At 45.6% G+C, this 25,944-nt stretch overlaps 1 protein-coding gene across 1 annotated transcript in view; it reads right to left on the bottom strand.

Moving 5' to 3' along the window:
• Positions 1 to 1,358: 1,358 nt before the first annotated feature.
• B4galt1 (beta-1,4-galactosyltransferase 1) overlaps positions 1,359 to 25,944 on the bottom strand; it is a 45,053-nt gene continuing 20,467 nt past the window's right edge. The window contains 5 exon segments of the mRNA NM_001246691.1: positions 1,359 to 1,537; positions 1,953 to 2,057; positions 4,094 to 4,216; positions 7,347 to 7,534; positions 19,622 to 19,857. Of these exon segments, the coding sequence (NP_001233620.1) occupies positions 1,405 to 1,537; positions 1,953 to 2,057; positions 4,094 to 4,216; positions 7,347 to 7,534; positions 19,622 to 19,857 (785 nt within the window). The 3' untranslated portion in view covers positions 1,359 to 1,404.

Here is a 25,944-nt window from a genome sequence, read left to right as displayed (position 1 = left end):
CTTTCTAGACCTCTAATTAAAAGGCACAATCATGCTGGAGAATGAAGTCTGACCCTGGGTGCCACAGGGAATTGTAGGGAAGGAAGCAGAGGGATGAAAAGGGAGGAGAAGAAAGCAGGAGGGAAGTAAGAACTGGTTACTTTGGACGGGTCAGGGAGTGTGGTACGAGGCTCTGAGGGGCGGTGAACAACCTGACTGCTATGATTTTTCAACCCCACAGCCTAGGGCCCTGAGAGGTCAGTTCTAGGAGGCTGAGGGTCCCTCGACCAGGCTCACCTGGGGGAGGGGAGGGAGAGTTCTGCCAGGTAGTCAGAGGCTGTCTCCCAAGTGCCTGACCCAGAGGTCTGGAGGACGATGTTGACCTGTAAGCTTTGCCCTCACCAGGGGACCTGAGGGTAATTTTGTTCTGCCTGCCGGCCAAATCAGAGGCTCATCTATGACCACTACAGCATACATTATTTTTCTCCCTACAACATACTCAGTTCCTTCCCCACATTTAAAACACTACAATAAAAATACATAGGAAATTCAAGTTTACATAGCATGCCTAGAAAAATAAATTGTCATGAGTTAACACTCAATAGTTATTCCAATTTGGATCAACACAAAAATCAAGCTATAGCATAATTAGAAGATCTATTTTAAGATTTATTCTTTAAAACACCACAAACTGCTTCTTAAAAAACAAACAAACAAACAAACATCCTCAAAGCTTTACATTCAGAAATCAGCCAGGGATCTGGAGAAAGGCCATGTGGGTGGGAGGGCCTGAGGCCCCCTGCTCTGAGTGCAAGGCCTCGGACTCCACACACTAACAGGGCACCAATTTCCAGGCTCAAGTTTTAAAATTCTTTTGCTAAGAAAACACAGGCACACACAGTGATTGTAGCAATTGCATACCAATGAGAGAACATAGGACAGGAACAGAACATGAGACTGACTGAAATTTTGATTTTTGTATAAAAAAATTCAAGAGTATCATATCAATCTGAATCCAGCAGCAGTCTTCAATTTGTCGTGAAGTCTGAACATCACGGATTAAAGCAAAGTTCTTACCCATTTCACAATTTAGCAGTTTCAATAGTGGGAATGTGATCCACAGTCTCTAAGTTTTGACTTGTGTACAGTTCTGCTTCTTTGGAGGTAACACGAAGGACATGTCCAAGAAGCCTCCAAAGGCTGACCATTTTTACACTGACAAACACCTTGGAGAATTTCATCCAGTGCCAAGCCAGGTTGGGGAGAATGTTGCATTCACCATGGGCATCTGGGAAGGTGTCTGAATGACAGCAAGGAAAACTATCATTCAGATTGTACAAATAAGAGGGACCAGCCCAGTCGATTGGCAGAGACACATATCTGAGGCCCCTGGCCATTTTCAGGTCTCTTATTTGTTCCACAATGCTATCTTGGTGTCCCGATGTCCACTGTGATTTTGGTATATAATGGGTATCTCTCTACGTTCAACACCTGGTAGGTAAGTGAGTTCAAACCATCAAAGCGCATAGTTTCCTTTGTGTGAGCAATCCGGTCAAACCTACCAGGGGAAAAAGTGCAAAGGGAGAATCATTTTAAATCTTAAGAAACTGGTCAACATCTGAACATCTTCCCCAACAGCCCCTGCCCAGGATGGTTACCACAAATGGAACATCTCTACCTCACTGGAGGAACAGGGCCCTGAGGGAAGCCTGACTACAGCCTGCCCCACCGGAAAGGAGGGAGAGTGATACGAATGAGGAGAAAGCCAGAAAGATGGCACTGGCTACTCTTGTAGAGGAAACCTACACGGTGGGTCACAACTCCAATTCCAAAGGACCAGATGACCTCTTCTGACCTCCAAGGACAGCAGGCACACATGTAGTGCACATACTTACACACAGGCAAAACACTCATATCCATAAAATAAAATAAACCTAACATAAAAATAAGTAAAAAGAACACAGAGAACATACCTCTGAGGATTGGGCTCATTTTTCTTGTCTCTTGAGTGTCGTATCATGCGACATCTTCCAACTACAGCATTTGGGCGTGATATAGACATTCCCTTATGAACTATTCTGCAAAGAGTAAACAGACAGTCATTACCATAGTTGCCACAAGGCTTGGGTCTAGTAGCTCAGTTGCAAGATTATGGACCTAAAAGCTGCTCACTAAGCCCAACCCCTCAGCATCATGCTGGCACACAGCCCAGGAAGACTTCAGTTAAAATTTAGACTCCTTCCCAATATCATGAAATGACAGATTTGTAGTGTTTGACTCATTAAGGCCCAAAATCAAGGCATTAAATATCCAAGTTAGGGGGAGACTGGCCGATCTGGATGAGCTGCAAGGTTGTGGCAATGTTTTCCTTGTGGGCTCGTCTTAGTGTCTGGCATACAGTAAGCAGGTACATAAAGCTTTTCTTTCTCTCCCTATCTTTCTAGTCCTGCTCTCAATACCTCCTACCTCCCCAACCCTTCTGACCATTCAGGTCTGTGGTATACCAAAAGTCCTTGCACTGCCACAACAGTCCAGAGGGTTTGCCCAGATAAGGTTCTGATGAAGTAGTTGTGTCTGTCTGAAGCCTGTGTCACGGTTCTTTGCATCTTCCCTGCTGGATGGGCCTTGCCATGCTCTGTATGCAATATATGCTCAATGTGTGCATGCTTGGTAACCAGTTTGCATACTTTAATACTCAAGTTTTTTTTTGTTTTTTTTTTAAAGGCCCTTATTAAGAACTTGGAGCTTTGGCAAGTTCTCACATAGTGGTAACCTTTAATGGCATGGATGCTGTTCTAACAGACACCTTCTGTTAACTCATCAAATGTATCCCAATTCAGGTAATGGGTTCAGATTGGCTCCTAGATGAGTTTTACTACCTGTAACCTACAGGAGACAGGTTTGCCAGTGTGGACTGGATGTGGTAAGACAGCATAATGAGCATGGATCAGGTTTCACACAGGCTCACTAAACTATTGCCTTTGTTTTTTTATGCTTTTTTTTTTTTTTTTTTTTTTTTGGAGAAAGGGTCTCACTATGTAGCTCTGGCTATCCTGGCACTCACTCTGTAGAGCAGGCTGGCCTCAAACTCACAGAGATCTGCCTGCCTCTGCCTCCCAAGTACTCCATCATGCTTGGCTGATGAATTTTATTTTTAGTTATTATTATTGTGTGTATGTGTTTGTGTACATCTGAGTGCAGATGCCTACAGACTCCAGAAAAAGGTATTGGATCCTCTGGAGCTGGAGTTACAGGCAGTTGTGAGACACCTAAACCTAAGACGGGTCCTGAGAACAAAACTTGGGTTCTCTGCAAGAGTAGTAATTGCTTTTAACTAGTGAGACATCACTCCAGCCCCCTGCTCTCTCTCTCTCTCTCTTTTTCTGAGTCAGGGTTTCTCTGTGGATTTGGAGGCTGTGCTGGAACTAGCTCTTGTAGACCAGGCTGGTTCGAATTCACAGAGATCCACCTGCCTCTGTCTCCGGAGTGCTGGGATTAAAGATGTGCACCACCACTGCCCAGCTACTCTGGTTTTTTTCTTAATTGTGGTTAAAATATTCCAAAATAAAAATATGGCTTAAAGATTCTGTTGGAGGAAACTTGCTTTACACTGAAAAGGGACTACAACAAGATACAAAGTCTTCTTTTAAAAAGAACCTCAAATCTGGGGACTCTCTTATCCCCATGGCCCATCTCACCAGAGAGTGCTGGGGTCACAGATGCACTCACCGCCACATCTGGTTTTACAGGCTTCTGAGTTCAAGTCCCATGCTTGCAAGGGAAAGTGCTTTATCCACTGAGCCATCTCCTCGGTCCTTTCACATAGGACACAAGCTTTACCAAAGTCCATGTAGGAAGTCAAAGGAAATCTGCCTTTCCATCCCACAGCCATCTTACATTTTCCAAAGCTGTTCTAAAAAATCCCAGAAGCTCAGTTTTCTAAAGACTCTGCTAAGCACCTATAGGACCTACAGGAGCATGGACCTAAGCACAGGGGCTGAGGGGGAACTGCTCCCTCCTGGGTGCTAATCCTTCCAGAATAACCAAGTACTGATTCAAAAAATGGGAAAGAAAGCCCGGGAGACCAGAAAGAGATAGGAACTATGAATATTACCTGTTAAAAATGTCATCATCTTCTCCTCCCCAGCCCCAATAATTATTAGGAAATCCATTGATGGCAAGAAACTGTTGTTTACTGAGGGCAGAGACGCCTCCAAAGTACTGAACATAAGGCAGGCTGGGGAGGAAGCACAAACACAGAGGCCCATGGTTAGTAAGCTCTGACTCCAAGTAACGACCGAAATACACCAACGTTTTTCCCCCTTTGAGACAAGGTCTACGTATCCGTGGATGGTCTACAACTCACAATGTAGACCAGGTTGGCCTTGAACTCAGAGATCTTCCCACCTGTCTCCCAAGTGCTAGGATTAAAGGCACCTGACCACATGAATTATTTCTGAAATTTTTCTTAGGCACTGGGAGGAAATCATTGTTAAATCTGCTCCCGGCTCCCCTGATTAAAAACACAGTTTACTTAGTCACCATCTTTCTAAATCCAGCCCCTAATCAGTTGCTCTGGTGTTTAATTTGCTTTTATATCAGGGTTCAGATTATCTTTTTTTTTTTTTTTCCAGACAGGGTTTCTCTGTAGCTTTGGAGCCTATCCTGGCACTCGCTCTGGAGACCAGGCTGGCTTCGAACTCACAGAGATCCGCCTGCCTCTGCCTCCCAAGTGTGGGGATTAAAGGCATGCACCACCAACGCCCGGCAGTTCAGATTATCTTAGCCACACAGAGATGTGTAGAATCTTTTTTTCTAAGAGTACAGTGCTGTACCTATGGTTATATAGAAAACCAGTCAGTTATAGGGAGGCTAAGTAGCTCTTCTACTGTCACTCTGCAATCTGTTTTCTGTGTACCTTGTTCCTGCAAAGAAGTCCTCATTTAGGTGGCCCTGCCCACTGTCACACCATGCTTCATTGTTCTTCTTATCTACCATTCTCCCAAAGGCACAATAACCCTAACAATGGCAGCTACAACTCTGGAAACTGCCTCAGATTTTCTACTTTATCCTGACATAGCTAGATGATGAACCTGCTTTTCCACATTTCCAAGTACTGGAACACTGGGAGCTCTTGTCCTTCTATACCTTTGATATCTTAACATCTTCATGATTAGGAAGGGTGACTCTGCCCCAAAGGTCATATAAAGGTCTGTCCAAGGGCCCTCGAAAGGCTTCAGTTTCCTGTTTCCCTAATTCAACTCCAAATTACACTCAGGTTCCTACTGGACTCCAAGGAGACTGAGAACCATCACATAAACTAAGGAAAACACCAGCCAAACCACACAGAGCACACACAACTGAAGATCAGTAGTGGCTCCTTTTTGAAGAGGAAGCTGTGGGTGGAGAAAAGTTCTTACTTTGTATCCTAGGCTAGCCTTGAACTCACGATTCTCCTGCCTTACTTGGCCTCCCAAGTGCTAAGATTACAGTTATGTGCCACAATGCTTGAACTGGGAAACCCTCGCTCCCCACACACACACACACACACACACACACACACACACACACACACACACACACACACACACACACACACCACACCACACACCCCGTCTTGGTCTGACTCACTAAGTTGCCTAGTATATGTTTGGACAGATGACCCACCTAACTTCAGCCTCCCAGTTGCTACAATTAGAGGGATAGAACACCTCACTGGCTCAGAAGGACTATTTTTCAAAGATCCCCGAGGTTCTGCTTGGATGAATCTAAAGCAATGAATTCCAATTTAAATACTATCACTAAGGGATCAAATCATCCATTTTTGGCACACCTCACACACCTTTCTTTTGGGGAGGGGGGTCAAATACAGAACTGGGATCTGAATCCAGGGCCTCAAGCATGCCAGGCAACTGCTCTATCACTGAGCTATAGCCTCAGCTCCCATGCCTATACCTTTGATGTTGGTTAAAAGCAAAGGTGGCTAGACTAATAATGGGTCTTATTAACCAGTGTTGTTCTAGACGTAGATTCCTAATTCAGTGGAAGTACATGCTATCTTAACTAGATTCAATTATGCTATCTCCGTTATTTTTCTTATCTACCTGCTCTATTTACCAAACTTGACAGGGTGTTTACAAGCCACTGTTGGTATTAGGGTAATGAATTCAGTGGTTACCTGGGCCTCATCACAATTCAAGAGAGGAATAAGAAGGGTCAGAGTACAAACCTGTCAAAGGGAAGACATTCAAAAAGAAGGAAGACAAGCGGTCACAGATTCATTCCTGAGGAGTCTAAATGTGACACTCGGTTTAGATCCCAAACAGCTCTGACACAGGGAGGCCTATGTTCCATGTGGTGCTACAGATCTCATGCCCTCATCAAGTGAGGGAGGAAGAGAGGACAAGAATAACAGCCTGACAGAGAGCAACTATATTCACACAAAGGCTATCTGCACAGGCCAAGTATACTGGGCCAGTCTAAACCCAGGTAGCTGCAGCTTCCAGCTTCACATTTACTTAAGGAAGGGAAAGATAGCATATATGATATGATAATTCAAAAATATTTCTATGCTTAGTGCAAACAAGGATGTCAACTATGAAACAAAACTTCACACTTACTGACTTTGATTTTTTTTTTATTTTTATTTTTTATTAAGATAGGGTCTTACTATGAAGCTCTGGCTGTCCTAGAACTCAGAATGTAGCAAGGCTAGCCTTGAACTGTGGAGATCAACCTGCCTCTGCCTCTGTAGTTCTGGGATTTAAAGTTATACATTTTTATACACATATATACTATGTCTAGCCCCTTGACTTTTAAGATTAAACAACTGACTGTAAAGCTATGTTTTACATATGTCAATAAGGTTTGGATCACACACCTGCCCTTGGGGACAGGAATATTTGGCGTCTTCACTAGCACTTTGATAGAAAAGTTAGAGCCCCATGTTTGAGCAGAAGCCCAAGTTCTTCTTGGAAACAGAACCATATTTCTTTGACAATGCTGAGGGACATCTGCCAAGATATCCAAGCTCTAGAATCAGTGTGTATTTTGGGGTCCACTTTGCTTCCCAAACTGTGGGGCAGAGGAGAGTAGAAGGTGAGAAAATCCAGCCATGGGTCTGTAGGAAGTCCTAAGATAAGAGCCGTGCCAAACAGTAATAACTGTTATCAGGATACACAGTAACTACAGGCATGGCTGGACTCTCCTTCTCCAGCAATAAATGACTACAGACTTTTAAAAAGCAACCATGTCTCAGAGGTGGAGTTCTCCTGCGGAGCCCAGGGGCACTCAAGAAGAACTACATTTTTTAGACCACACCTAAAATGTAGCACATTTGCAGCATGCTCTTTCAGAGTATGTCTTACCTAAACCCAAACTTGTCCATTGCAACAGAAATGTGCCGGGGCTGTGAAAAACACCTGTAGGCATTATGGTCGTCCATTGGAATGAGGTCCACATCACTGAACACAAAGCAGTTGTAGTCATGGTCCTTCAAGGCCTCCTGGAAGCCTATGTTGAGGAGCTTAGCTCGATTGAACATGGTGTCTCCAGCCTGGTGCAGAGACAGAGTGGTATGAGAATGCACAAGACCTTCAAAGAGAACACTCACAAGGATCAGTGACTTATCTGCTACAGGAGGTCATTAGTTAACTGGCCGACCTCATTTTTCTGCCCTTACTGCACAAATCAATCCTGAGTGTCAACCCTCTGAGTCAACAATCCATTTCCAGGAATCTGTTCAGGAGAAGGGCTTGCATATATGTGACAAACTGTAAATAATATTGTTCGCTTAAGTGTGCAGCAGCAGACTGCAAACAGTTACATACATAAGCATCCCTGGGAAACTGGTTAGACAACTCATGCACAGCCACATAATGGAAAAGAGCTGAAAAAAGAAAAAAGGGCCAGGTGTGGTGGTACACACAGTAATCTGGCACCTAGGAGCTTGAAGTATGTAGAACATGAGTCTGAGAGCAGCCAGGGCTAAATAGAAAATTCCAGAGCAGCTTGGAATACAGTAAGACTCTGTTTTAAAGTGTGCGCGCGCGCGCGCGCGCGCGTGCGTGTGTGTGTGTGTGTGTGTGTGTGTGTGTGTGTGTCTTTAAAAGAAAAGGTGAAAGGGCATTTAAACATATGTCATATGTATATTATTACAAATAGAATCCAGGAACAAACCACAGGAAATAGTGAAAATTAGGTGCCTCTTCACTTCCACTCTCTATTATATCCTGACTGCCGTATTTTTGGACTACATGTCTATCAGATCATCAACTAGATGCTTCGGGAATGTGGTGAAGCCCACTCAATCCTCGCCCTTATAATGCTAACAGTGTATAGCAGAAAGCAGTTGAATACACATGATAGAGTTAGAGACAAAGTGCCTACTTAGGTCCAGCTGATGGGCCCAAGTCACCAAGTCTGACGTCGGAAAAGATCCTTCTTAGTTAATGACTTACCTTGTTTAGTTTCAGTATTGTCCATGAAAATATAAGCATGATAAAGAAACTATACTTTGTTTTTTATTCACCTAGTGCCCCACTGTCATAAAATAAAAATGCAGTAGTTGCTGTCAAGCTGGATGGAAGGATGGATGGATGGATGGATGGATGGATGGATTGGTTAGATGGACAGACAGACTGACGGACAGGTTTCAATGTACAAAGGCAGATGGTGGCACTTTCTGTAAAGTTCCAACCAAAGCAGCTCCTGTGGGTATCTCTGGGGGTGTCTTATCTTACCAACTCCTGGGGTCCAACATTAGCAGAGATGGTCCCAGCATCTACCCTGCTGCCCTTTACATTTAGCAGCTCACAAAACCCTTCCTGAACGTGTGCTTTCATTCTAACCTCATAGTGCCATGAAGCAGTGAGGGCCCCCCACTTTGGAGTCTTCACTCACTCACTAAAGCTCTTTTTCCCCCGAAACTCTTGAGATCAAGAGCCTCCACGTTAGTATCACTGTCCCACAAGGGCCTGTAGTCCATAGATGGAAACTTTTCTCTCCCCATTCCTGGATGAAAACTTGGGAACTGGTACTTTACAGGTGCCCATCAGGTAGATAACACAGAAACAAAGTACTTAGAGAAGGCAGGTACCAGGAAGTCAGAAAACAATGACTGAATTAAAAAAACATGTAGCACACAAGAGTTCCTTTCTCCAGCCCTAACAAAACCCTTCAACCATGCACAACGAAAGCTGCCCAAAGGAACACTGTGTTCTTTGGCTGCTTTACCACAAAGAGTTGATCAGAAATTCTGGGTTCAATTAATTCCATGTAAGCCATGGGGCAAAAGTCCAAAGAGTAGAAACTGAATAGGAAAACTAAGAAGTTATTGAAACTACCATTATTGTAATAACATATGGCTAATGTCCACTGGGGGATGTCATATACAAGGCATAGAATAATTGTTTCTACCCTTGTGGTACATGACTTGATCATCTTGATAATCTTTTAACAACCATTGTTCCAACCCAAACAACACTTTGGAACACAAAGCCCCAATGACCACTTTTCTAACAAGTGAAAAGGATGTATTCCCAAAGCATCCCCTCTGTAGTATACTCAAAGGGTATACTAAAACCTCTGCAGTATACTCTAAGGGTATACTAACCTCGCTGTAGGATACTCAAAGGGTATACTAACCCCTCTGTAGTATACTCTCAGGGTATACACTAACCCCTCGGTAGTATACTCTAAAGGTATACTCCCATGATCTGGGGTGGGGATTCCTGGTGGCCTTCTCTGTACCACAGGACCTGCTGGCAATGACTGTTTGATCTAAGCATTGTCTGATACTAGCAGTGTATACTTTCTAGGAGCTAAACATTTGGAACCATAGGCCATAAACAACCACAGCCTGGAGAAGTCCCAGCAGACCTGCTTCAGCCGGTTTCCCTGAGGAGAGTGAAACAGACCTTCAAGTCAGAAAGGACTCTAGTGTCTGAACCACATTTAAACTGGTCAGATAATTTTTCAAATAACCTGAATCACATCCTTCCTCCTACGACTCCTTTCCAACTCTCCTCACCTGTATGAACCAGGAAGAAAGGAAGTACATGGTACATGCTAGCACATGGGCTGTAGCCCACTAGGAACCTGAAACAGGAATATGGGCACACACACACACAGAGAGAGAGAGAGAGAGAGAGAGAAGAGAGAGAGAGAGAGAGAGAGAGAGAGAGAGAGAGAGAGAGAGAGAGAGAGAGAGCGCTCCTCCTCTTGCCTTGAGGCTGCAGAAAGGTAAAGTATTTTCTAAGTTTTTTTGGGTGAAATGCTTACCTTTCTTGGTAAGAAAGACAGCATGACAAACCCAACCCAATTATCTTTTTCTTTTCTTCTTCTTTTTCTTCTTCTTCTTTTTTTTTTTTTTTCTGAGACAGGGTTTCTCTGTGTAGCCCTGGATGTCCTGGAACTCACTCTGTAGACCAGACTGGCCTCAAACTCAGAGATTCATCTGCCTCTGCCTCCTGAGTGCTGAGATTAAAGGCCAATGCCACAAAGTGCTGGCATCCAATTATCGTTTTCTAAAACTACTCCATCTCCCCAGAGGTGGGAAGACCCCTTCCCCCAAGCCTCATTGCCACCCCTCCTCACACAAACCTTCTGCTACTTCATTCAGTCAAGTGCAAATTTATAAGCACCTAATGCCAGACCAGGCCAAATACACAACTGAAACAAGACACACACTTTCATTCCACTTTCTCCACTTCTAGCTAAGTGAATGGGTAAATCATACTTCTGGCTTTGTCGCATGGGGATGATACCAGGTGAGTTGTAATAAATAACGTGCAGGGCATGAAAGGGTTAGAACCCTACCTAGTGACAAGTCAGCTGCTATCACAGTTATGGAAATAGGCTTTTCGTCCGCCTGAACTATCAGACTATCAAAATGATTCTTGAGTCCGGTAGCTGTTCTCTGACACCCTCGGGGACTCAATCTTCTTTAGCGTTTACTTACGGCCTTTCCACCAGCTTCAAGAGTCAATTCCTGCTTCTCTGACAGACAGGGAATTTCTAAAAAGGATTAGGCCTAACTGAGTCAGCCTGTGGTTCACATGATTAAGACTCCAGCAGAAGAAGAAGTAAGACCTTTAGAGACTGAGGTATATGGGAATGTACTGGGAAAGTCTGGGGAAGAGAAGCTTCACACTGAAGCAAGGGTCTCTTTAAAAGTCAGTCATCTTTCTTGCCCCCTTCTGCTTTGGGTATTTTGAGACAAGATCTTACTGTGTAGTCCAGACCGGCCTCAGAATCAGAGATTGAGTGTTGGGATTAAAGGCATGCACTACCACCATGTCCAGCATGATCCAGTTTTAAAAGTGGGCTTCTTCTCACAGCTCACATTGGTAAGCAAGACTTATAGCTACTTAGAGGGAGAAACAGGAAGAAAGAAGAAAGGCCCAAAATAGCTCAAATCTCTAAGTGGCTGAGAAGATGCAGACTCTGGGGGTGGGGTAGGGGTGGGGATGGGATTGGGGTGCATGGGATGGGGGTGGTGGTGGGACAGGTGGGGTGTGTGTGTGCAGGAAGGCATCAGGTGGAAGAGTACTTGTAAAGGGTGTAAAGAAATATGAACATTTTTGAAATTACATGAATTCAAAACAGAGGTAGAGGTGAACCTAATCATGGGCAGAGAGGAAGGTGGGCCCTTTCTGAGGTACTCAAAGGCTTTCTCTTCATCTAGGCCACATGGAACCTTACACTATCAAGGGACACTGGTGTCTCAATCCAAGTAAAGGCAGGGAGACCAGTCCAGTTAGAAAGCTGTTTTATGATTTGTGCAAGACAGGAAAGCCTAGGAAATGATGGTAAGTTTTGAATTCCTCCTCTAAGGGCTCAAGGCAGAGGCTCCACTTCTTCTAATGCCCCTGTCCCTTAGTATGTGTACTCCTAAGAGCCTTTTGGGGGTGGGGGCCGGGACAGGCTCCAGAGTCTAGTCTAGTCTCCAGAAAAACTGTGAGGACAACTAAGGAAGGCAAAAGCAGAATTCCCTTGATTGCAACAAAGGCCAGAGGACCAGCCACAGAAAGCCATGTCCCAGCAGCCTCTAGAATATTCATTCTGTCCAACCATGTTCTGGCTTCCAGGAATTCAGGCCCATGGATGTCACCAGGAGCTATATCCTGAGACCTGGATGGACTGGGGATATACCACACATGCCTCTCCTCCAGCAAAAAGCAACTCAACAACAAAGTTGCTCCCCAAATTCTCTATGAATCAGAAATCTGTGATGGGAGAATTTGGTTGCTGCGGCCCTGTTACAAAGCCACCCCGACTCAGACAGTTATCCCCAGATCCAGCTGCAGGTCTGCAGTTGCTGACCAAGCCCCAAGTGTCTTTCTCTGCTTCCTCAGATGCCAAGGAGACCTTGGCTGAGTGGGTTGTGAGAAGGCTAGGACAGCTTAGGGCTGAGGAAGCTCTGACTGGGCAACCCTGCAGGCCTCAGCATGGATCTTAGGACAACATAGTCTGAAAGTGACATGTAGGGAGTAATGTGAGAGCCTGGAGTCATACAAATGCAGAGTCTGTGGTGGGCTAGTATCCATTCCTTTTTGAGCTCCTAGCAGTTGGGTTCTAGTTTTTATCCATAATAAGATGGTGGTCTTGGGCTTAGACACAGTCCCCAACAAAACTTGAACCTGAGACTTAAGTTTTTCACCCAGTGAGTAAAAGACACAGGCCCTTCAGAAGGAGGGCCCATATTCCTGGGAGGCAGTTCTCTGTTAGCTGAAGTAGTTACTCACAAGGACAGGCACATTTGCTCTCCAAGAACATAGGTTGGGGGAACAGCACAGAATTTTGGGTGATGTATGCAGAGATTAGCTTACAACTCCAGTTCCATAGAGGACTGAACAAGAAGGCTTGCTTCCTTCCCTGGACCCAAGGTACAGACTTCCTGCAGAATACAGCCAAAGGTGGTACTCAACACTTCCAAGATATGTAAGACACAAGCTAAAATAAAGACATCTCTTTCAAAAAGCAATTTGTCTATTTGTATCAGCTAACTATAAAAACTTGCAAAGTATTTCTTAACATACTATTCTATGTCTGAAAATCCAGGCTGAGGGAACAATCTTGAATGTAGAAGCCAAGACATAACAAATGAGACTTGAATGTTTGCTACTGTTTAATCAGGCTTCTAACAAAGCAAAAGGTAATGATGGTAGAACTCAGAGATCAGTTACTATGAAAGCATGGAAGTTATGAATATGGAGACTATGAAACTGTGGGAAGATGCTAATGATATGGACCTGAAAAGAAAGGCAAGATACAAACATTTATATACATACACTATGAGCTCTAGCAGGGTTTATCTAAAGACAGCGAAGTCTCTTGGGCTCTGCACCATGAGCTGGCTTCCACTGATCTCGATGTTTTCCCAGCAAGCCCACAGCAGTCCTGTGCTTGTTTGGGAGGCCTCACAGCTGGAGGACAGCATAGTCACGGGCTTATTCACAGCTTCCCCTGGCCAGCAAGGCCTGGCACTGTGTGGGATATGAGAACATTACCAGTGCAGTGGCAGTGTCGGTGGCAGCAGCGTTGGCGGCAGTAGTTAGGATAGCAGCAGTACGTAAGTCGACTTTTCTTTCTTTAGAGGAGGCAGAGAGGACAGAAGAGAAGGTGGGTGAAGAATAAGAAGCCGCCCACAAATAGGAGCTTCTCTTTCAGCTTGTTTTGCTACCAGGATTAACAAGTAAAGGCAAAAGTCCCCCACTAGAAGGAAAAAAAAAAAAGGCATATAAAAAGAGATGGGTGAAGAGGCAAACTTCAGGCTACAGCAGGGAAAGGGACCCATTCTGACCACCCTTGTTCCAAGGCCAAGGCCAAGGCCAAATAGTAGTCATTCCCTTTTTGTGGAACCAAGGGTACGTAGAGAAAAACTGGCATTCCCCAGAATAATGTCTGGAGGTTATTCACTAGCAACTGGTACCAGTAAGTGCTAAGATACACTCCTCAGGAGAATACAAAGACATAGAGAAGGAGACAACAGAGCAGAGGGTGGCACTCAGACTAGGGTAACAGACACTCTCAGCCTTCCCATACCACCTCTATGCCAGCAAGCTGAGAGGTCCAAGGAAAGGGAGGTGAACATCTGAGCCCTTCTACTCCTGAAGACCCACCCCCCTACACATTCACTGACAGATAGAGGAGGTGACATAGAGATAATCAAGACAGAAGCCAAACCATGGGGGTCATAAGGCAGCCATTCTCAAGCCTCGCCACAACTGATCCTGACCTTCTGGAGGAATTCTGTTGCCTGGACCACAGCCCATGACAGGTGTAGTAGTGGCTGTTCTTGCTCATGAAGGGTACAAAAGTCTATCCCTAAGTACAGCCACAAGCTGACATCATCTTATTAGCCTAAAATAGTCCACAGAGGGAGGGGCTGGAGATGGCTTAGTGGTGTAGCATACACACTGCTCATGCAGAGGACCTGAGTTTCATTCCCAGTACCCACATCAGGAGGCTGACAACTGGCCATGATTTGAACTCCAGTGGATCTGATGCCCTCTTTTGGACTCTGTGGGCACCTGCACTCATGTACACACACACACACACACACACACACACACACACACACACACACACACACACTCTTTGAAATAAAAAACTAAGACAGAACAAAGTCACAGTCAGACAAAAGCACCATCTGCCATCCTAGCCCAGACTGGGCTCTTCAGATTTCTTAAAAACCTGTTCAGCCAGGTCTGCCTGGAAGCATAACAAGTGAGAAGGCTCCTGGGGTCTCTGTGGCTATTACACTTAAGCCGCTGCCCATCTCACATGGGCAAGTGTCTGTGGTACATTCTATAAACAAACACAGCAAGCAGGATACTCCTTAGCACTTTTGTCTAACCCCAGCTCTGCTACAGGCCATGGTATGCTTACCTTTGCACCCTTCATATCAGGGGCACATGAGAAGCCCTCACTGGAGAAAGCCAAAATGCAAAGGAACACAAGAGACTTTGCTTTTGGTTTTGGTCTTGCTATGTAGCCCAGGCTAGCCTTGAACACACTATGTAGTGAGGTTGGTCTCAAACTTGCAATCCTCCTCTTTCTTACTACAATTACAGGTATGAATCACTGACCATTTCTGGCTCAAAAATGAGTTTTTTTGTTTTTGTTTTTTCTGAGACAGGGTTTCTCTGTGTAACAGTCCTGGCTGTCCTGGAACTCATTTTGTAGACCAGCCTGGCCTCAAACTCACTGAGATCTGCCTGCCTGTGCCTTCTGAGTGAGTGTTGGGATTAAAGGTGTACATCACCATGCAAAGCTTCAAAAATGAATTTTATGACCATGAATAAACACAGGGCTAAAGTACACTGTATCTTTCCCAAAAAGGAAGACTATACCAAGGGACAGATCACAGGCAGTCCATGCCCTAGTCAGCAATTGACAGGGACTACAAGAAAGGATGCTAGGGAGGGACAGTGCCAGTTTTGTAAGGGTCATGATCTGGCCAAGCTAGGAAAGGAGACTTTGCTTCCAGCAGGGATGGATGGACCCAGTCAGAGAACCAGGAGCAGACATCCTGAGTGTGGGTATAAACAAATGGACAGGACACAAGGAAAGATACTCCATATTCCAAACCCTATAGAGTCTATACTGGATTGTGGAGGAGCTGCATGATCAGAGATGTGGGAATAAGTCTGCCCAGTGACTCGGAATCTAGGGCCAAGATGAGGCTTGAAAAGCATGACTACCCCTTCCACCAAATGGATTAGGAACAATGGAGTCACCTCTACTCCAGGGGCTTCACAGAGCTACTAAGGTAGAGGAAAGAAGCATAAAACATATCCAGAAAAGGTGGGGTGGTGGGGTGGTGGGGGAGGCCCATGGACAGAGAGGTCAGTGTAAGTAAAGGCACAAGAAGGGGGCAAGTGTCTTGGTGAGATGACAGGCAGCTTGCCCGGGGCGCACTGTGTGAAGGGTGATGGGAAGAAGCGGTTGGAGGTGGGTCAGGACCAGCCTCCAGATGGTATCACACACTAAGATTTCCCATCACTCTGGCCCTTGCCGGAGGCAGTGGGGACATTGTTGAAGGGTTTAAAGAGAGTTAGTGACATGGTCAGAAGCAGAAAGATCTTGAGCAGCTGAGTGAGAATAATGTTCAAAGGTGTCAGAAGCAATATAAATGAAACTGCAGAAACCACTCCTAGTTGCTGATTCTGGGACAAAGGACTGTCACAGTTATGACTCAGTATGTAATTTTTATGATAGATAGTCCCCAAAGCATTTTGCATTTCTTTCTTTCTTCCTTCCTTCCTTTCTCTCTCTCTCTCTCTTTTTTCATTTAAGGTTGGTGGTATCAGGTCAATGCCTTCCCATTACCTGGCTTTGTCTTTTCCTGACTAAAGTATGAGGGACAGAATGCCTCCCTGTTTGCTGTATGATACCTTGACACTCATTTCCACATCAAAGTCCATCCCAGTGCTGGACTTAGCTGGATATCTGTCTCACAGTAGGACCATTGCACTAAAGAGGATGTGCAGGGACTCTAACAGGACCCACACATGCTATGGCAAGAGGAGAAACAGAAACCCAAAGCAAAAGCCGGACTTGTTCCTCTGCAACAATTGGGAAGTCCCTCCCATACCCCTCCAGCATACTTATTTTGAGTTTTAAGTTTCGAAGTGGCTGGGGGGCCTACATTGAACAAAGTCAAGAGCTTCCTACAGATAGAAGTATAAACCATAAAAACTCATGGGAGTTCATTTCTGTGTGTGGAACTCAAGACACAACCCTCTCTGAAGTTTATAAGGCTCAGCACCTGAGTCTTCCGAGAGCCTGTTGGATGACTCACACCATTATTTGTTATCTTCCGACCCCACAGAGGTCACAAAGGTGGGAGGCAAGACCCTGATATCAGTACTATGTTGGAAAAAAGCAGGAGGCCGGAAGAACAATAAAGAATTTATCTGCAAAATACCAGGCAGAGGCAAGAGGCAGGAAGAACAGAGGAGAGGGGAAAGAAATCAAGACAATAATAGCTAATATTTACCAAGGGTTTGCCACACAACAGGTGCTTCACAGCACAGTGAGGAAATACTAACTTTCTCTCCTTTCTTGGAGGGAACTGAGTTGTTAAGGCTGATGTGGCCTGCCCAGGATCACTGACTGGGAAATGGCTCCCAGCCCTGGATAACAGGGTTTTGAGAAACACCCCCAGGAAGAGGCTAAATGGTCTCAAAAAGAGCTACTGTAACCCAATAGGAGGGCATAAACCTGGAGTCTGGGTTGGGGTATAATTGCAGCCCACTGTTTTTGGTGACCAGTATGTACCTCTGCTGGCTATTCCCACCCTCTGAGTCTCTTCCTAGCTGTGACAACAGCAGAAAGCATACTCCCTGCCCTCTAAGGTCTAGGCAAGTCCTAGCAAACAGCAAAGGGGAAGCACTCGTGTTTTGTTTTTTTTTTTTTTGTTTTTTTTTTTTTCTTTTCTTTTCTTCAGTGCTGGAGCTCAAAGATAAGAGCACTTGAATGCTTGGCAGGCATTCTACCATTGAGCTACACCCCAACTCCTAAAAAGATTCTTTTTCTGCTAATAAGATACTAGTGGGGAACAAGAGAAAGGAGTTCCTAGTATCCCAGGGAGAGTAGAAGGAAGTAGAGAGGGGGCTGACTTAGGGTTGTTTTCCCCAAAATGTGACTCACAGAACACTCATCACTGGAGACGATTCTTGGAAAACAGCTCTAAGTCTAGACTAGTCCAGGAAGAGCTTGTGGAGGTCACAGTGTGCTGGTACATGGAAAGCTCTATACCAATGAGATCTGCCTTCTCACATATTTAGGAACCCCTGTACTAGATTAGCAAGGTACAGCCTTCTCTCCTTTCTCTAAGTTTCCAAAGCATTGGACAGTCATCATCCAATCACATTTTTTTTGTTTTGTTTTCTCTGTGTAGCCCTGGCTATCCTGGAACTCACTCTGTAGACCAGGCTGGCCTGGAATTCACAAGAGATCCGCCTGCCTCTGCTTCTTGGATGCTGGGATTAAAGGCATATACCATCCGGCCCAACTCACAGCTACTTTTCATTGTTAACAAATTGCTTCATAGCAAAGTCTCAGCTGCCTAAAGTGGGCTGGGAGCCTCAGGATGGCGGAATCTTACACTATAACATCCCTGTAGCAGCTGAGACAGCATTATGCCATAGGAGCCCTCAGCTAGATGGGCAAACAACTACCCAAGCTTCCCTGAAGTAACATGCAGTCCCTCAAAAGGGAAGCAGAAAACAGCAATCTTACTACCTCAAGCAGGCTCAAAGTTGATCTTGAAAAAAAGGGGCAAACTGTCTCTTCAAGCACATTTCCATGAAATCTGGCACACAGATAAATCAGGCCTGTCAACCCACCTAGGAGATTACAGTATAAACATGAATTTAAGTGTTGGGGATAAACCTGAAACATCAAAGTTATAACACTCATTAAGCATACTAAAATAAGCAAAGCTCTTTATTTTTATTTATTTTTTTAAAAAGTATGGGGCTGGAGAGATGGCTTAGTGTAAAGAGCACTGACCGCTCTTCCAGAGGACCTGGGTTCAATACCCAGCACCCAAATGGCAGCTCACAACTGTCTGTAACTATAGTTCCTGGGGATCTGATACCTTCACACCAATGCACATAAAATAAAGTTAAATAAATCATTTTTTAAAAATAATTCACCGGGCATTGATGGCACACGCCTTTAATTCCAGTACTCGGGAGGCAGAGGCAGGTGGATTTCTGTGAGTTTGAGGCCAGCCTAGAGCGAGTTCCAGCACAGCCTCCAACGCCACAGAAAAACCCTGTCTCGAAAGAAAAAACAGTTCTTGGTTCATGCCTCTAATTTCAGCTCCCAGAAGGCAGAGGCAGGCAGATACATCTCTGAGTTTGAGGCCATCCTGATCTACAGTGCGAGTTCCAGGACAGCCAGGGCTCCATAGTGAGACCCTGTCTCAAAACAGCCTTTAAACAGGTTCTTAGATCTGCCTGAGTCTCCTGGTTCCGGTGACAGAGGCTGGAGAGTCTTCATCATTCGTGTCCTAAGCAGATGACAGCTTGACACACGTAATCTGATATGCAGTGGGAAACTCAGCATCACTCTCTGAGGCTCCTGAATAGGATTTCCCCAGACTTTTACTCAGGGCTAGCCACAGATACATATAGCCTCAACTTGGTATATGGTCTCTTATGGATGCCCTGGAAGAAAGATACTGTCCGGCTGGATCAATTTCAAAGTTATCCAAAAATCTGACACAAAAATAGATTATTGTTTTTGGATTTTTTTTAATAAAGTAGGAAGAAAAATATACAGTTACCTTAAAATGATAATCAGTGATAACTGGAGGTGTCTTTTTTTTTTTTCCTTTCATTTTTGCTGGCAGGTTACTTCCAAAACCCAAACACATCCTTCCTATTTCCCTTGGCTAACAGAGCTGATTATCAATAAGCAAGCATACCATTTGGCACTCAGCTCACTGCACAGTTTAAGTAAGGACAGGAGCAGTGGCAGGGTTGGCACTTCACTGTAACATGCCAGGTTGTCTATGAAATCACTCCCTTCCTTAGTATTAACTAACTCCCTTCCTTAGTATTAACTGAGCACGCATTTGTGTACCCGAGTTCCACCTCCCTCATCCCGTCTTCCCAAACCTCACCTGGTTGATGACGTAGATACCATAGTCCAGTTGCTGGCGCTGTAGGACCGGATGCAAATAATACAGCCAATATTTGAGGTGCTCCTGCCGGTTGCGAAATGGGATAATGATGGCCACCTTGTGAGGAGAAATACAGTCCTTGGGGGAATAACGACCGCCCATCTTTATCTCTGGGTTCTTCTTTGCCAAAAGCTCCAGGTCCACAGCAATATTAAAGTCAATCACCATGGGGCCAACTAGAGAGGTGGAACGAAGATGTTAGCCAGCTGCAGGACCCACCATGCCACAGACCTGGAGGGAGCACACAGGGCACTGCAGAAAGGGTATCCATGCCCAGCGCTAGTGTGGCCAATCACCTCAGGATCCCCTTGTTCCAGGAACTCCTAGTTCTGAGCAAACCCAGACAGTCTGTTACCTATGGAACACTCCCAACCCAAGAGACCCTCTCCCCCTTGGGTTGCACTGGAAACGAATCAATTTCTGCTCAGACCACTTGACTGTTGCAGTATAAACCAGTGAGCATAGATGAGAAAGCACTGTCTCAGAAATCCTGAGCTTGAGACCTAGCTCTGCCACTTGTCATCTGTGTGCTTTTAGACAAAGGACTAGCATGACTCTTTCTAAACTTAATCTAATCAGGGTGTGGTGGTGCCCTTTATTCCCAGCACTCAGGGAGGCGGAGGTAGGCCTATGTCTGAGTTTGAAGCCAACCTGGTTTACAAATAAATTCCAGGACAGCCAGGGTGGTTATACAGAAAAACTGTGTCACAGGGGTGGGGGTGGGGGGAACCCAAAATAAATAAAACCTAACTAGACGGGAGGAAAAAAAGGGTAACTAGAAAATAAAAACAATCTACCTAGAGAAAAGAAAGAAGGAGTGTAGTGTGTGGGGACAAGCATGGAGAAGGGTGGAGGCAATGAGACTCCAGAAGAAAAGGAGGAGAAACAAAAGCAACAGCTGGGAAGAACACTAAAAAAGAAGAAAACAACAACAAGAAACCCCAAGCTGTGATGGCACTGGGGAGACAGAGGCAGGCAGATGTCTGTGAGTTCCAGGCCAGCCTGCAGAGAGAGTTCCAGGACAGGTTCCAAAGCTACAGAGAAACCCTGTCTCGAAAAACAAACAAACAAACTTCATAATAGTTGCAGGTGAAGTATATGAACCAAAAGGCAAGGTCAAGATGGCTCCAGAGTTTCTGTCCTCTGGTCAGAGAAATGGGCCAATAAGAAGTGCTTGGCTCAGAAGACTAGGAAAGGCAGCCAGCAGATTCTGACATGGTGGTCAGGAACAGAGGGAAGGAGCCTGTGGAGTGCACAAAGTGATCCAGGCACACACAGGGAATCAGGCAGAGACCCAAGACTGCAAGCCCAGGCTCATAGTGCTCCACCATCCTCAGAGGTCCTCAAAACAGGTTCCTGAGACATGAGCCCCAGCAAGATGCTCAGTGGAGAACTATGCCCAGGACAAGCCGGGAGGGGAGCCACACCCAAAGGCACTGAAAAAAATGTGCTGTCAAGAAACTCCTTGCAGTTCACTAACTCACCATTTCTTAAGTCTACATCACCACTGAAATAATGTTGTCATTGGGGGGAACTTTTACTGTGCTGTGGCCAGCTTCACATGTGAACAAACCAGGCACTAGAACACAGGAAGGAACCCACCATGGGAGAGACACTAACTGGGATCAGAGTCACCTGAAATTGGAGTGGGAGCCACTACCCCTGTCCACCCCTGTGCAGGCCCCAATCTGTCCTGTTCACAAAAACAATGTAGTTCACCTTCCTCTAGCAAAGGAAACTGTGAGCCTGCTCCCCTACCTGGGAATCTCCTCTATCTTATCTCTCTGTCCTTCATCACAGGACCTGTTCCCATTCGTTCATTTTCTTCTGAGACATGGCTCTGATCATATCACCTTTGTGGTGAAAGCTGTGTGGCCTTGCACAAAATAAGGTCAAACGATTTGGCTAGGCAACAAAGCCTACAACTCGGCTGTCTTCCCCATCTTGGCACCTATTTCCTTAGCCTTTCCTATTCTCCTTGAACCAACTAACTTTTGCACCAACAGGCAGGTCTCAACAGAACCTCATCCTTAGACTCTCTGACAACCAAGGAGCTCAATCAATGAAGGAGAGCCTCAAACTCAAAAAAACTATGCCCCAAATCCAAGCTATAACCCCCCCCCTTTGGAGGCCAGGGGTCTTGCAGAACCAGTTCTTAACAAGACTGCTGCTGTCTCAGCTCTGACCTCCCAATATGCCCTGAGGTGAGCAGGTCCTCTGCTCTAGAACTACATTTGTGGTCAGCTTGTACAATGCACTTCAATCCTATCAACACAACTTCCTGGGGTAACTGGCACCAATACACAATCTCAGTCCAATTCAGCTGACCTTAGGAGGGACAGAAGTGGATAATTAACAAAGCCCAAGAGATTTTGGTTTTAAATTTGTCTGTGTACTTTGTGCATATATATGTTCCTGTGGGTGTATACTGGTGTGTGCGTGTGTATCCAGAGGCCAGAAATCAACATTATTTTTTTTTCCCTTGATTGCTTTCCACCATAAATTTTGAGCCAGGGTCCCTCACTGACCTGAAGCTCACTGATTTAGTTAGGCTGAGTTCTAGGAATGGGTGTGTCTCCATTCCTGCTCCCTACTCCAGCACGGGTGTTACAGACCTATGCTGCTAAGCCTAGGATCAGGGGATCTGAACTCAGGTCCTCATGCTTGTGCAGCAGGCACTTTATTGACTGAGCCATCTACCCAGCCCCCAAATAATTCTGACTGGGAAAACTGGACAACAGAGAGCTTAATGGCTCATTTTCACAAGCCTTGAAACTTTCAAGCAATGAAGATCCTTAGAGAGTCCACTCTTTCCCACAAGACCTACTAGGCTTAGAGACTCAACTCTCCAATCCTAGGACAAGACCTCTGGGAGATCCCAAGGTACAGAAAACTCACAACCCATCACTGGGTTCTTCCTCCTTCAGCACCCCCCCCCCTTCCCTACACTACTCTTTGGTTCTAGAGATGCTAAAAAACACAACCCTTTTTACAAGAACCCAAGAGGCAGCTGGGTTACCTTCCTACCAGCTTGTTTATACTTTCTGAAACCAACCAAGAAGACAGGAGTTCACATGTGATCTGCCAAGCCACTCTCAAGGATATACCTGCAGGGTAAAGTATCTTGTGTTGCCCTGCAGAAAGATGCTAACGTAAAGAACCCCAAATAAGAGTGGGGATTCCCAGACCCCAGTACAGCTGCATCAGTGACTTACTGGATGATCCCTGACAATTTCCATTTACTCTCAGGGTATCTATTTTCCCATCCACAAATTGCAAGGATTGGACTAGATGAATTCTTAAGATCTCACAAACACCTAACAGGCTCAGCGTGCTGGTTAAAACTAGGAAGAACAGACCCCAAACTAGGATTTTTTAAAAATCCTCATTCTCACTTTCCTTGCTCCCAAGACGGCATGAATGACCAAGCAGAAAGGAAGAAATGAATGCCCTGGATGGGGAGAGGGATAAGAAGGTAGCCTTAATTGCCAAGTACCATGCCCACTCATGTCCCCCACCTTACCACCCACACTTTGTCAGCCTCTTCCCTTGATAACACTCTACCTTTCACTCGGGTTTCCGATTTAAACAATGGCCGTTCCCCAAGTTGTCTCCACTCCCTATCTTTCTGCTGGCTACCTAGGCTCCACAGACACCTTAATTAACCTACCCCAAATAACACACATGAACACTACCCGTCAACACCCACTCTCCTCTAACTTATTTCTCCTCTAGGGTTCCCTTGGCAACAACACTGCTATGGGGGGGGGGGGCTGACATGGGCAGTCTATCTTCCATTCCCTCCTCTTCCTATCCAAACTCTAATACTCTCTCTCTCTCTCTCTCTCATCTCTCTCTCTCTCTCTCTCTCTCTCTCTCTCACACACACACACACACACACACACAGGTATGAAGAGCATGCTGACCAAGTCCCTGGGAACCTACCAAGAATAAAACCAGCCTTTATTCTGAAATGAACTCTCCTTGTGACAATTTGTATGCCAGCCCAAGACAGGTAAGTTGAGGGAACTAGAGAAATAGACCAGAAAAGAATGTTCCCACCTCCCAAGAGCTCTCTACTGAATGTACAGCAAATATAAACGAAAACTGCCCTGGTTTCCAGCTACCAGAAGAATGTGCTCTTCCAACAGCTCCACACAGAGCTTGGCCACTGATGGGCCTTTTTCCCCCCACTCTCCCACTACCCTCTGTACCACTCTCACAGCTCACCATGCCTCTAACATATGGAGAGCACCTCCCCCCGAGCCCCTTACCACATGTCCCCCCACCCCCACCCCTCCACATTCTGAGAATCCTGCAGCTCAGACCTCTAGAGTGAAGAGCACACAGCAGCACCATACCTAAAGGCGAATGGCTTCTTGGGTCTAACATCAGCCAGGAAGCTGCAGACCTTCTGCCATACTGTAGGGGTGAGCCTCCACTGCGTACCCAGCTCTACCTCCATGAGAAAATCCAAGGAGTTAGACTCCAGGCAGGCAAGGATGGACACCATTCATACACATGCGCCTCTGCTACCAGTTCTCAGAGCCACTGCCTACAGACACAGGAAGAGGAACAAGAGGAGCAAAAGCCGGAGAGCTTCATGATAATCCTCAGGCTGCGCCAAGGCACCCTTGCTGCGTGGCACATGGAGTGTGCTTCCACAGGCTCTCAGCCCTGCTGGGCTGGCTTGTGTGTTTTCTTGGCTCTGAAAGCTGGGAAGCAGGGTTACATAAGCAGATGAGACATGAGCTGTTCTCAGCTCCCCAGGCCTGAGCACTGCCACGTGGGCCTCACGGCTGGGAGTCCAGGTCATGGCCTTTTGTGTAAGTCACTCAGTAACTTCAATGTGTGAGTTCAACTCTGCAAATTCTACTGCTTCCTTTAGGACATATACAGCAAATCCAAACACACTTATGCCCCCATATCAAAACAGGGCTAAACTGGGTGTGTTGGCATACATCTTCACCCCATCACTAAGGCAGGCGGATCTTAGTGAGTTTGAGGCTAGCCTGGCCTACAGAGCAAGTTCCAGGACAGCCAGGGCTACGAACCCACACACGCACCAAAGAAGAGGAGAAGGAGGAGGAGGAGGAGGAGGAGGAGGGGAGGAAGAGGAGGAGGAGGAAGAGGAAGAAAAAGCAGGGCTAATCTAAGATAACCCTAACACAGGCCCACTTTCATGTTGGCTGGGCCACTAGTTCAATCCTCTAGCCTCAGCAAACAGGCTGGAACGTTCAGTTTACTGATTTCAAACTGACAGCCCAGGGATAGATTTAGGACATAATCCTTATTTGAGGCTAGGCTGTGACAACAGTTTAGTAGGTTAAGAAAAGCTAAAATCAGCAGAGCAGTGGAGGCACACACCTTTAATCCCAGCACTCTGCAGGCAGAGGTAGGTGGATCTCTGAGTTCAAGGCCAGCCTATTCTACAAATCAAATTCCAGGACAGCCAAGGTTACACAGAGAAACCCTGTCTCAAAAATCCAAAAAAGGAAGAAAAGAAACGCTGAAATCATGTACAGGAAGCTAACATAGCCCACTGGGGGGAGCTTCTTTCTTCCAGGACTGAATGTGTCTTAGTCTGTTCTTAGGAAAATAAGAAATCATGGTGGATTTTGATATTGGATTGATTTTCTTAAATTTTTGGTAAAAATATTCTTGATATTCAAAGATCACCCCTCTAAATCTTTTGTAGAAATTCTCTGAGCAAGAAATTCCACCATTTGGGAATGTGTTGGAGCAGACAGTCTAGGAGGCTGACACTCTGAGAGCTGTGGTTTTGTGTTCGTCTTTTGGGGCCAGGACTCAGATCTCATCATCTAGTCCCTCTTCCCACCTTCTCCCCCAGTCACACGCTGTTCCACAGACTCAATGTGCCTGTGAGGTGAGCCTTTCCTCTCTGTGCCCTTGTGATTCCAAAGGGCAGGTATGTACCAGAAGCCAGCCAAGCAATGCAACAGGATGTCTGGGCTTGGGAAAGACATGTTATTAAACCAGGGCTGATGACACAAGCCAACAATCTCACCACCTAGGAAGTGTAGCTTGGTCAGAGGATCAAGACCAGCTTGTGCTACTTGAGGTTCAATCTCAAAAACAAAAAACAAGACTCAAGTGGTCTTTAGACTAGAAATGAGAGCACTAACTGCTGCAGACAGCTCACCCCAAACCTCTCAGCCCTCTAAGAACAAGCTCTCTAGATATATCCACTGACTGATTAACTGATACCACTAAACCCATTCTAGCCTCTAGCCCCCCACCCC

Source organism: Cricetulus griseus, chromosome 2, assembly GCF_003668045.3.
Source record: "Cricetulus griseus strain 17A/GY chromosome 2, alternate assembly CriGri-PICRH-1.0, whole genome shotgun sequence".
NCBI classification, from domain to species: domain Eukaryota; kingdom Metazoa; phylum Chordata; class Mammalia; order Rodentia; family Cricetidae; genus Cricetulus; species Cricetulus griseus.
The sequence above is the reverse complement of the archived record's forward strand: the minus strand, read 5'-3'. Positions and strand labels throughout refer to the sequence as shown.